Consider the following 11,817-nt stretch of genomic DNA (forward strand, 5'->3'; position numbering starts at 1 on the left):
GGATTCAGAAGAGGCTATGGAATGAGGGATATCATTGCTGATATCTGACAGATCTTGGCTGAAAGCAGAGAATATCAGCAACATGTTTACCTGTGCTTCACTGACTACTCAAAGGCTTTTGATTGTGTAGATCATGAAAGCTATGGACAACACTGCAAAGTATGAGTATCCTGGAACACTTAATTGTGCTAATGAGGAATCTGTACACGGACCAAGAGGCAGCTGTTCAAACAGAACATGGGAACACTGAATGTTTTAAAATTAAGAAAGGTGTGTGACAGGGTTGTATTCTTTCACCATACTTATTCAGCTTGTATGCTGAGCAAATAATCTGAGAAGCTGGGTTATATGAAGAAAAACGTGGCATCAGCATTGGAGGAAGACTAACAACCTGCGATATGCAGATGACACAACCTTGCTTGCTGAAAGTGAAGAGGATGGAAAACATTTACTGACGAAGATCAAAGAGCACAGCCTTCGGTATGGATTACATCTCGATGTCAAGAAAACAAAAATCCTCACCACTGGACTAATGAACAAAATTCTTATCAACGGAGAAAAGATTGAAGTTGTCAAGGACTTCATTCTTCTTGGATCAACTATCAACACTCATGGAACTAGCAGTCAAGAAATCAAACGACGTATTGCATTAGGCAAATCTGTTGCACAAGACCTTTTTAAAGTGTTGAAAAGCAAAGATAACAGCTTGAGGACTAATGTGCACCTGACCCAAGCCATAGTATTTTCAATAACCTCATATGAATGTGAAAGCTGGACAGTGAATAAATAAGGAAGACCATAGAAGAATTGATGCATTTGAGTTATGGTGTTGGAGGAGAATATTGAAAGTGCCATGGGCTGTCAACAGAACCAATAGATCCATTTTGGAAGAAGTGCAGCCAGAGTGCTCCTTGGAGGCCAAGATGGCCAAATTTTGTCTCTCATACTTTGGACATATTGTCAGGAGGGACCAGTCACTGAAGAAGGATATCCTGTTTGGTAAGGTAGAGGGTCAGAGAAAAAGAAGAAGACCCCCAATGAGATGGACTGGCCAAGTGGCAGCATCGATGGACTCAAGCATGGTAACAGTAGTGAGGTTGTCCCAGAATCCAGCAGTGTTTCATTCTGCTGTGCATAAGGTCGCTATGGGTTGGTACCAACTCAATGGCACCTAACAAAAACAATCAAGAAATAACTGAATCGGTCATTTTACAAACTTCTTGTCTTCCTAACATTTGATGACTTCTCTTTCAACTACTACCTTCATTTGCTCTTTCTAGATTACAACTTGTTTCTAAGACTTTGCTTTACAAGTATTTCTTCCTCTAAAGATAAAACTCCAAATTACTTTTAAGGGGAAACTGAATCGTGATTGCATCTGTTACACTGCTCAACTTAATTCTTTCATTTTTTGAAATGTCACAAAACTTTCTCAGCAAAATAAGCTCAAATATTTACAAAACAATGAGACCATTTTAAAAGGCAGTGAATTCCAATGCTTCCATGTGTGATTTTGAAGTACACCAGTTCAAACGAGGACTCTGAATTATAAATCATTGAAAAAAACCCTCCATAACACAAAGCATAATCAAATTTTAAAGTATTACAAAGCTAAAAAGCTAACTAACCCTTTTTCTAGAACAAGTGTCGTTGTTATGTATTATTGAGTCAGTTCTGACTCATAACAACCCTGTTAAGGGCTTCCAAGGGTGGAAATCTTGGCGGGAGCTGAAAAGTATAATTTTTCTCCTGCAAAGCGGCTGGTGGGTTATAACTGCCAATCTTGTGGTTTGCAGTCTAGTGCTTGCCCTACATATACATAGCCACTTCCTTCTGAATCAAACTATAGAATTATCTAAAATCAAAGCATTTTCCCCTCTTAAGAATAAAAATTCTAGTTACTTTATTAGTCAGTACTGAAAAGCCTTTCTAAAAATTGTACCATGAGCAATTTAATTAGAATATTCATTCATATCAAATAAATTTACATAAAGTAACTCCAATTTGACATTTTACATTTAAAAGCTATAAAAGAAAACTGGGAGAAACTATGGTTTACTAAGTCTTAGCCCCTATAACTAAAAACTGCCTGAGTACAAATACTAAAGAGTACCTAATTATAAAAGGCTTTTTTAGCCAGATTTTTTAAATGATCAATTATTTTTGATGGCACTTAGACAATGTTTTTATGCTATACTAAAATTTTATTAAGCCTTACTATCTGGCACACAGCAGGGGTACTTCATATCAGAAGAGCATTTTAATGTTCAGTGTTATATCAGAGAAAATCAAACACAAAACTCTTTGATTAAAAGTATAAACATAAAGCTAAGCAACTTAATAGCTGTTTGCCCATAGAGTTTTCTTTTACCTCTAGATATTCTTAATATTTTTAAAACAAGGTACTAAATAATGATAGTAACAGATTATAACTCATTAAATAAAATAAGAACCTATGAGTGCATATTGATGTGGATAAAATACATAAATAAGAGGGAAAGGAAATAATTTTGTTATAATAGAATCCCATCTAATAAATACAGAACAAATGATGGAATTAGAAAATTACCACTTGGCAATCATCACCAGTATGAAAGTTTGAATACAGAAGGATTTATACAGTCTCTAAGTATTTCTCTAATAACACACATTGTTAATTACAATGGGAAATTTTTACAGTGGAGAAACCAGGCAAGTACCACTTCAACAAAGTAATCAAAATCACCAATAATGGGACAAACTGATATCATATGTCTCCTGTTATGATCCATCATCACTTATGTGCAATTCCTATCAAAACTGCCTAACCTGAATCTAAACATGAGGAAACATGAAATAAACCTATATTAAAGAACATTCTATTAAATAAATGGTCAATATGCTTCAAAAATGTTAATATCATAAAAAGAAACGAAAGACTGAGGAACTGGTTCCTAATGAAAGGTTATTAAAGAGACATGCCAATTAAATGTACTATGTGATCCTGGACTGGACTGGACCGTTCCCTAGAAGTGTTTTCCTCTCTTTTTGATAAAAGACATTATTATCTGAACAGTTGGCAAAGTATGAGAAACTTCTATAGCTTAAATAAAACATTGTTATCACTGTCAGTTTCCTAAAAGTCCTTGTTAATAGACAATACACGTTTAAATATCTAGGGTTAAAAGGGTATCATGTCTACAGCTTACTTTCAAATAGTTTAGAAAAAATTGCACAGATAAAGCAAATGTGACAAAAATGATCACATTTGGGAAATTTTTGGGTAAAACATACAGGGATTCTTTGTTTTATTCTTGCAACTTTTCCAGGAGTCTGAAATAGTTTCATAATCAAAGGTAAAATGAGAGAAAAAAATAAAAGGGAAACAAACATGGACTAAATGATAGAAGAAAAAGATTGATCAAAGAGAAAGTTATATTAGATGCCCACAATAGGTAAATTTTTGGTTTAATTACCAGTGTACGGGAATTATTACTGCTGTCTTTCTTTTACGGATCTTCAGATACTTTACACACACACTGTATTTTTCTCACCTTATAGATGGGAAACAGACATATTTGCTTCCAAATGCTTCAAGTTGACTGTGGAGTGCTGACCAGGAAATTCAGACTTTAGCTGGTAACACAGTGTTAAGCTGTAACATAGGCCGACCTACCAGAAGGCATTCATTTACCTTGCTCTATTGTAAATCACCGGCTCATTTTCCTCCTGTACAGTTGTCAGCATATCCAAGTCATGGAATATTTTCTGCATATAGTCCAAATATTTATATCCTGAAGCTCTTTCTACTATGGCTGCCAATAGGGTATAGCCAAAAGTTGAATACAAAAACTGACTACCTTGAGACATCATTGCAAAGGGGAAAAAAAAGAGAAAATGCTTGATTATTATTTAAAAACATGTAAAACATTTTCTCACACAAAGCTGTCACACCTTTAAAATCCTGAATACTTTAATTCAGCATTTAGAAAACAAGATCAGAGAACATATCAACAAACTGCATCAACTTTGTAATGTTCCCACCTATTCCTTGTCCTTGATATCAAACCCAAATCAAACCCACTTCCACTGAGCCTATGACTCATAATGACCCAATACGACAAGTAGAACTGCTCAGTAGGCTTTCTGAGACTGTAAGTCTTTATAGGACCAGACAGTCACCTCTTTCTCTAGAGGAGTGGCTAGTGGTTTTAAACTGCCAATCTGTGGTTTGCAGTCCAATGCTTAAACCACTGTGCTACCAGGACTCCAGACACAAGAATAATAAAAATGATGGTCAGCATATTTAAAATTTCATGTGAATCTGCCCTTTTATATGGCAATGACATACACAAGCAATTCCTATCTCAAAACAAAACAGAATCTCTCAAACTGGTAACACAGGATAGTGAAGAAGAGCAAATTAAATTTTTTGAGTCAACTATTTTGTTTTTACTATACCTTCTAACTGTTGTTTTCAAGGCATGAATAGGCATATCAGTTCTTATGTACACATAAAATATATTACACACAAAAACCTTCTTTCAAATATATTTTAAAATCTATATATTGTATCAAATATACTTTTATATCATTGTATTTTAGAAATTTAAAATCATATAATCTGCACTAATAATGCATTGGAATCTTACTTTTTAAGGTAAAACCCATGATAATATTTTATTTACCCTTTTTATCTATATGTATATAATGTCTATTCAAAGCCTGCCGAAGAAAGACAAGGCTTTCTGCTCCTATAAAGATTTACAGCTTTGGAAACTCTATACAGGGTTGCTATAAATTAGCACTTGACAATAACAACAACAAATATCCATTCATGGTAAAAGAACCCACACATTAAAAAAAATGAAAGTAGAGTAAATGTACATAAACCTATCAGAAATTTAAAGATACTAAGTGCTCTTAGTATGCATCATACAAACAAACCCCTGAAAATATACAAAAACAAAGATAATTATTTTTGTAGATTAGGTTTTTGGGAAATAAAATGAGGCTGATAGACACTAAATTTCTTTAATTGTTGTTAAGTGCTATTGAGTCAGTTCTGACACACAGTGACCCTGTATAGGGTTTCAAGGAGTAGCTGATGGGTTTGAACTGCAAACTTTGACGTTAGCAGTACAGGGCTTATCCTAACAGTGTCACACCAGGTCTCCTATTTTTTCAATAGGCACAAGATAAATTGAGCAATTAAATTCCAACTAAATGCTAAATATCAGCAATACTTTTTCATGTCCACTTTGGCCTACATTTTATTTGGGTGACTAGTAAGCCAATGCTGCTATCATTGCTAAGTGCCCTTGAGTTGGTTCTGACTCATAGTGACCCTATACAGGGTTTCCAAGGAGCGGCTGATAGTTCTCCATAATTTGTCCACAAATGGCTCGATACCGAGACTCAGCTCACTGGCTGGGTTGTCTTCACTCAGTGAGGCTGGTGCTAAATCACCAGCCTGAATGCTAGGTGTGGTGTGAAGTACAGACTGAGAGGCAGGCACTGGACTGGCAACAAATCCCAACTTATAATCATCAACCTCATCTATCATTTTGGATTTTATGATAATTAATACTTCAATAATGGTGACTTTGTTAAGAGAATAAATTAACACTCACCAGGTTTAAAGAACAAAGGGTCATTTTTAAATAATCTTAATGATTCAATTGACGTTTCAAACTTTTCTTTCAAATATAACTCGCCTTGTTCAAAATCATTCTTTTTCTTGCCAGGCTTTGAATTCCGACCTTTGGCTTCATTATCCTGCTCTGTTTTAGCTTTAGCAAAGTCATTATTTTCATTTCTTTTGCCTCCTTTTTCTTTCAACTGTTTTTCTTGGTCAGATTCCATTGTCTCTTTCATCATTTTCAAGGCTTTATAAGCTTTCTCTTCTTTCACCTTTTTCATGTCCTTTTCATAATGACGGATTCCACTTAAATGGGAAATCAGTAATCTTGTTGTGACAGAAACCTAATTGTAAAAACATGAGAATTTGATTACGGTATGAAATGGTACAACAAAGAATTAGTGACCTTGGTCCACTGCCTCAGTAATTTTTACCATTTTGAATTGCAGCTGGAAAAATAAGTCAATCAAATTGCAGAAAAATACCCATTTAGTTATCATCTCGGTTAAGAAGAAACAAAACAAAAGCACTCTGATTAAAAAGACAATTTAAAACATCCAAAAATCCTATGAAACACTTTGAATATAAATTCTACCATAAACTAGCATGCCATTGGTAAAACAGACGGTGGGTTTCATTACCTTTTCACCTTCATATTCCTTTTCTGGAAATTCAGGAACATAGTGTTGTACTGGAATATCAAGATTCAGTTTTCCTGTTTCCCACAATTTGGCAAGAGCAACCATGGTGAGACTTTTGCTGATGCTAGCAATTCTCATAACGGTCTCTGGCTTACACGGCACACGGTTCTCAACATCAGCATAACCTAAACCTTCAGGAAGAAAAAGCAGAAAGTCATCATAATACATATTTAAACTTGTCTTCTCAAGCTACTCTTAGAAATCTTTTGTTTAACTCTTATACTTCATCATTTCTCCCATCTGCTTTAGCTACTCTGTACTTAAGAGCAAGTTCCTGAGTCTCTTCTGCTTCTGGCATCCATTTGGTCTTTTCCTTTTTTCCCCTGTGTTTTTAAAATAACTTTTATTTTCTTCATGTATGATTTACTGGATCATCCAGTGATCAAATCATATCTATTCTTGAGATGGTCTCTAAATTTAGACAGATGTATTCAATGTTCTACTTTGGTGGTCATAAACTTTCTTGTTTTCTTCTGTTTCAACTTGAACTTGAACACAAGTAAATGATGGTCTATTCAGTTGGCCCCTAGCTTTGTCTTGACTGAAGATACTGAGTTTCTCGACTGTTTCTTTCCACAGATGTAGGTGATTTGAGTCCTGTGTAATTCATCTAATGAGATCTACATATATAGTTGTTGTGTACTGTATATCTAATGCAGAATTCTATCATATGACCCCCAGCACTGTTTCTAGCATGACGACTGTATTTTCCAACTGCTTATCCTTCTTTATAAGGAGCTCTGGTAGCATAGTGGTTACGAATCAGGCTGCTAACCTCAGGGTCAGAAGTTCGAGACTACCAGCTGTTCCGCAGGAGAAAGATGAGGCTTTCTGCTCCCGTAAAGATTTATAGCCTCAGAAACCCTGTACAGGGTCGCTTTGAGTCAGAACTGACTCCATGGCATGTAACAGCAACAAATCCTTCTTTAGGTTTCTAATGTTCACATTCTAGTCACCAGCAGTTATCAATGAATACAAATTGCATGTTTGATCAATTTCATTTTGCAGCAAGTCATCAGTGTGTCGGTTTATCATACTTATGTCTCCATGTTTGCTTTGACGCAGGAAGCTATTTCACTACTATTTCATATACCATCAGGGTGACCCATGGTTCACAGGTTTCAACAGAGCTTCTTGACTGGGGGAGATTAGGAAAGGCCTGGTGATCTATTTCTGCAAATTAGCCAATGAAATATGGATGACAACATTGTCAAATATGTTACTGGACTGGTAGCCTTTCATGTTGGAAGGCACTCAGAATATGACTATGGAAGAGCTGTCTCCTCAAAGCAGAGTCAATCTTAATGCTTAGGCATGGATAGAATAAACCCTTTGTGACCTTCATTTGCTGATGTGACATGACTCAAAAAAAAAAAAAAAGAAGTATCAGCTGCAAACACTTATTATATAAATCAGAAAGTAGAATGTAGCATATGAATCAAAGGCAATTGGAAGTTGTAAAAAATCACATGGAACACTTAAAGATGTTCTTAGTCACTGTTGTTGTTAAGTGCTGCTAAGTTGGTCTAATACACTGGGAACAACGAATTGAAAAGGAATAGCATTGCATTTATTAAAAAGAACATTTCAAGATCTATCCTGAAGTGCAGTATAGTCAGTAATAAGTTAATAAGTATATGCAAAGAAGACTAATTAATATGAATATTACTCAAACTTATACATCATCCACAAATGCCAAAGATGAAGATACTGAATTCTTAAAATACTGAATTCTTAAAAGGTACTACAACCTTGGAATGACCAATTAGACCATTTGTGTACAGTAGAGAAGTAAATAAAGTTATAAAATAACCCTTTGATAAAATCCAAATAAACCAACTAACCCACTGACACTGAGTCAATTCCAACCCTTAATGACCCTGTAGAGGGTGGTTTCCCAGGCTATAAATTTTTATGGGAGCAGAAAGTCTCATCTTTCTCCTGCAGAGCAGCTGGTGGGTTTGAACTGCTGATCTTGTGGTTAGCAGTCCAGTACTTATCCTACAGCGCTACCAAGGCTCCTTATCCTTTGATAAAAGTATCATAAAATGAATACAAATATCTCTCCCCAAACTTCTTTTTATTAGAAAACACAGCTAAATTTCTGCCTAGTAGAAAGAGTAATAGAGCAGATTGCAGGCTCTTTAACAACAAGGAATTGTGTATATCCCTAGCGCTCGATGCAGAATGGTGTTATTAGATGTCACAGAGTGGGCTCCAAGTCACAGCGACCCTGCACACAACAGAATGAAACACTGCCCTCTGTGCTATCCTAACGACAGTAGTTTGAGCCTATTGTTGTAGCCACTCGATCAATCCACCTCTTTAGGGGCATTCCTCTTTTTCATTGACCCTCTATTTTACTAAGCATGATGTCTTTTGCACAGAATTATTGTTGTTAAATGCCATTGAGTTGGTTCTGACTCATAGCAACTCTGTATAGGGTTTCCAAGACTTGTATATCATTGTGTGAGCAGAAAGCCTCATCTTTCTCCCCAGGAGCAGCTGGCAGACTTGAATCACCGGCCCTGTGGTTAGTATTCTTTGTACAGAATTTATGTTGTTGTTAAGTGCCGTCTGTTGGTTCTGACTCATAATGACACTGTATAGTGTTTCTGAGGAGCAACTGGTGGGTTTGAAGGGCCAACTTTGCAGTAGGCAATCCAGTACTTATTCTACAGGACCACACAGGGACTCCTTGGACATAATGTTGTTATTAAGTGTGATGGAGTCAGTTCCGACCCACAGAGACCCTGTAGAGAACTCCCGAAGCTTTAAATCTTTGTGGGAGCAGAAAGAATCATCCTTCTCTCGTGGAGCAGCTGGTGGGCTTGAACTGCAGACCTTGTGGTTTGTAGTTCAGTGCTTATCATATGGAGACACCATGCTCCCTTGTACAGAATGTTGTTGCTGGTAAGTGTCTTTGAATCAGTTTGACTCATTACAATCCTGTATAGGGCTTCTGAGGAGCAGCTAGTGAATCTGAACCACCAACCATGTGACTTAAACAACTCTGTGGTCCAATGCTTATCCTACAGTGCCATACCAGGACTCCTTCTACAGAAGTGTTGTTGCTGTTGGTAAGTGCTGTCATGTCAGTTCCGACTCATAGTGACCCTGTATGGGGTTTCTGATGAGCAGCGCCACACCAGGACTCATTGTACAGAATAGGGCTCACTAAATTGTTGATAAAAAATTCTCATCTAGCCATAAGGGTTAACTACAAATTATTAGTTTGTAGGACCAAAGAAGCTTTTAGACATACAATATACAGTTTTTTCTTGACCAATATATCATAATAGAAAAGTGAAGTCCTGGTGTGGAGCCATTGGTGGTTTAAACTCCATACACAGGGTCACTGTGTCGGAGCTGACTCGTGTTAGTTACAACAATAGAAAAATGAGGGCAGAAGAAATAAGCCATCTTTTAGACTCCAACGTCACATTTTAAATCTTGCTGTTAGAGAAAACCAAATCCCTTATTCTGTTAGATATTTTTTTCTCCACAATATACATGATTTTATGTAAACCGAATAGCATTTCATGGGATTCATTGCAAGCAGCAAAACATTGTTTCATTAATCAAATGTCATAAAACAAGCAACTAAATCAACACTTTTCAGAGCCCACCTTCGGACCAGACTTCTTTTCCATCCACAGAAACTCCAACCACTATGCCAGGTGCACCCACCTCATCCTTTGAGTCAAGGAAAAAGACAGTTCAGTTCAGCGAGAGGCTAGGTAACATTCCTCCTTCACATCCTGCCCTTACACAAGGGGCCTTCCAGGTGTCAACCTTCCCCTAGGCCCCGCCCCCGGGGTAGTCCCCGCCTTCACCACACCCCCAGGCCATAGCCACGCCCCTAGCATGAGCTCCGCCCACATCAGCTGTGGTCTTGCCTCCCCACTAACCGGCTAGGGGTGTACCCGTCGGGTGGGGGTGAAGTGGGAGGTGGGAAGGGTTGGGGAAAAGTGGGACGGTCCCCGAGGCGGGCGGTGACCTCCGCCCAGACTTAGGCAACCCCCGGGAGCATCTGACAGGGCCAGGAGCTGGGGAAACGGGAAGTCTCTCTGAAGTCCAGGGTGGGGTCTGTTCGGCCTGGGAGGAAGACCCCTGGAGGGTCCCATTGCGGTCTGACGCCAAGGGAGGTCTGACGCCAAGGGACGGCCGGTTAGGGAAAGGGTGCGGGTTCCCTGACCACCCACACCTTAATCCTATGCAGGAGGTCCCGGCTGCTCTCGATGGCTCTGGCGAAGCGCTTATTGAGGGGGGTCGTCGGGGTCTGCGAGGAACACTGGGCGAGGGGCTGCTCCAGCTGGGGCGGCGGCTCGGTCAGGGGCGACACCTCGGGGTCGGGGACGGCGGGGAGCGGAGCGGGGGCCGCGCCGCTCAGCCCACCGGCCAGCTTCACCCCGAGCGCCAGTCCCAGCCCCAGACCAAGGCCCCCGACCCAGCCGTGGCCCAGCGGCGGCAGTCCGGCGCGCTGATGGACTCCGCGCAGCCCGCAGCCCCGGGCCCAGCCCCCGGGGGTCGCTGCCCGAGCCGTCACGGCAGACCGGAGCCGGTACATGGCGTCTCTGGCAAGCCCGAAGCCACAACGCTCGTTCCAGCCAGGCGGGCGGCGGCAGCGCGAGGGAGGGGAGGGGCTGCGAGGGAGGGGGACGCGGAAAGGCGGGGGCGGTGACTGCGCCCAGACGCTAGCAGTTGAGGCCCGAACCCGAGCGCCGATCTCATCGAACCCTTCCTTTCGCTTTCCTTTTTGTTTACTGGTCTCATGCAATTCCTCTTTCTTGTTTTACTTTTTTCTGTCTCCCCTTAGGAGAAGACTTCCTAGTCCCCGTCTTCGACGGGAGTTCTAGCCACACCTTCTTATTCCTCAGTGTAACACCTTCTTAATTATACATTGTATCATTTATCAAATTTGATTTATCACTAGACTGTGACCTCCCTGGAGATTTGTGACTTTAACTTTTTTTTTTTTTTTTATGTTTATTGTGAATTATGTGATAGTTTACATGGGAGAACATTAGCTTTACATTCATCGTATTGTATATCGTTTCATTGCCATGGTTACAATGCCTCCATGCATCATCAACCATCCAAAGGGTATACACTACAAGCCTGCCCTGGGTCGTCAGCACACAGCCCCTCTCCCTCTCTGGGTCTAAAGTCCCCAGCTGCTCCATCTCTCAACATCATTGTCTCTGCCTCCATCTATCTCTGGCATCATTGTTTCTCTGGGTAGGGTCCCGCTGCTCTCTGCTCTTCTCCCTTGATGGTCCCAGGGACCTCCGCTCCTAGACTGCAAAGTCAATCACTCCCCTCCTTGCTACAAAACATCTACCTTTATATTTCCAACCCTCACAATCAGTCCTGATAATAATTATTCACTATTATATCACAAGAGACCTATCTGTATTTCTTTTCATCAGCCCCACCTATTCAGATTGGATACTACTCAGTGGAGATTCTACCTTCCTCCATGCCCTCTGGATC

At 39.6% G+C, this 11,817-nt stretch overlaps 1 protein-coding gene across 2 annotated transcripts in view; it reads right to left on the minus strand.

The window, feature by feature from the left end:
* Positions 1-10,918, minus strand: part of LACTB (lactamase, beta) — a 21,148-nt gene extending 10,230 nt beyond the window's left edge. The window contains exons 1-5 of one of the 2 annotated variants that reach the window (XM_006831562.1): positions 10,529-10,918; positions 9,951-10,017; positions 6,262-6,452; positions 5,613-5,964; positions 3,674-3,839 (exon numbers count right to left, since the gene is read on the minus strand). In XM_006831562.1, coding sequence (XP_006831625.1) covers positions 3,674-3,839; positions 5,613-5,964; positions 6,262-6,452; positions 9,951-10,017; positions 10,529-10,891 — 1,139 coding nt within the window. In that variant the 5' untranslated portion in view covers positions 10,892-10,918. Of the gene's footprint in view, positions 1-3,673; positions 3,840-5,612; positions 5,965-6,261; positions 6,453-9,950; positions 10,018-10,528 lie in introns of those variants that run through there. The other variant, XM_006831563.1, reaches the window with a different exon arrangement.
* Positions 10,919-11,817: the final 899 nt, after the last annotated feature.

Source organism: Chrysochloris asiatica, unplaced genomic scaffold (genome assembly GCF_000296735.1).
Source record: "Chrysochloris asiatica unplaced genomic scaffold, ChrAsi1.0 scaffold00004, whole genome shotgun sequence".
Taxonomy (NCBI): domain Eukaryota; kingdom Metazoa; phylum Chordata; class Mammalia; order Afrosoricida; family Chrysochloridae; genus Chrysochloris; species Chrysochloris asiatica.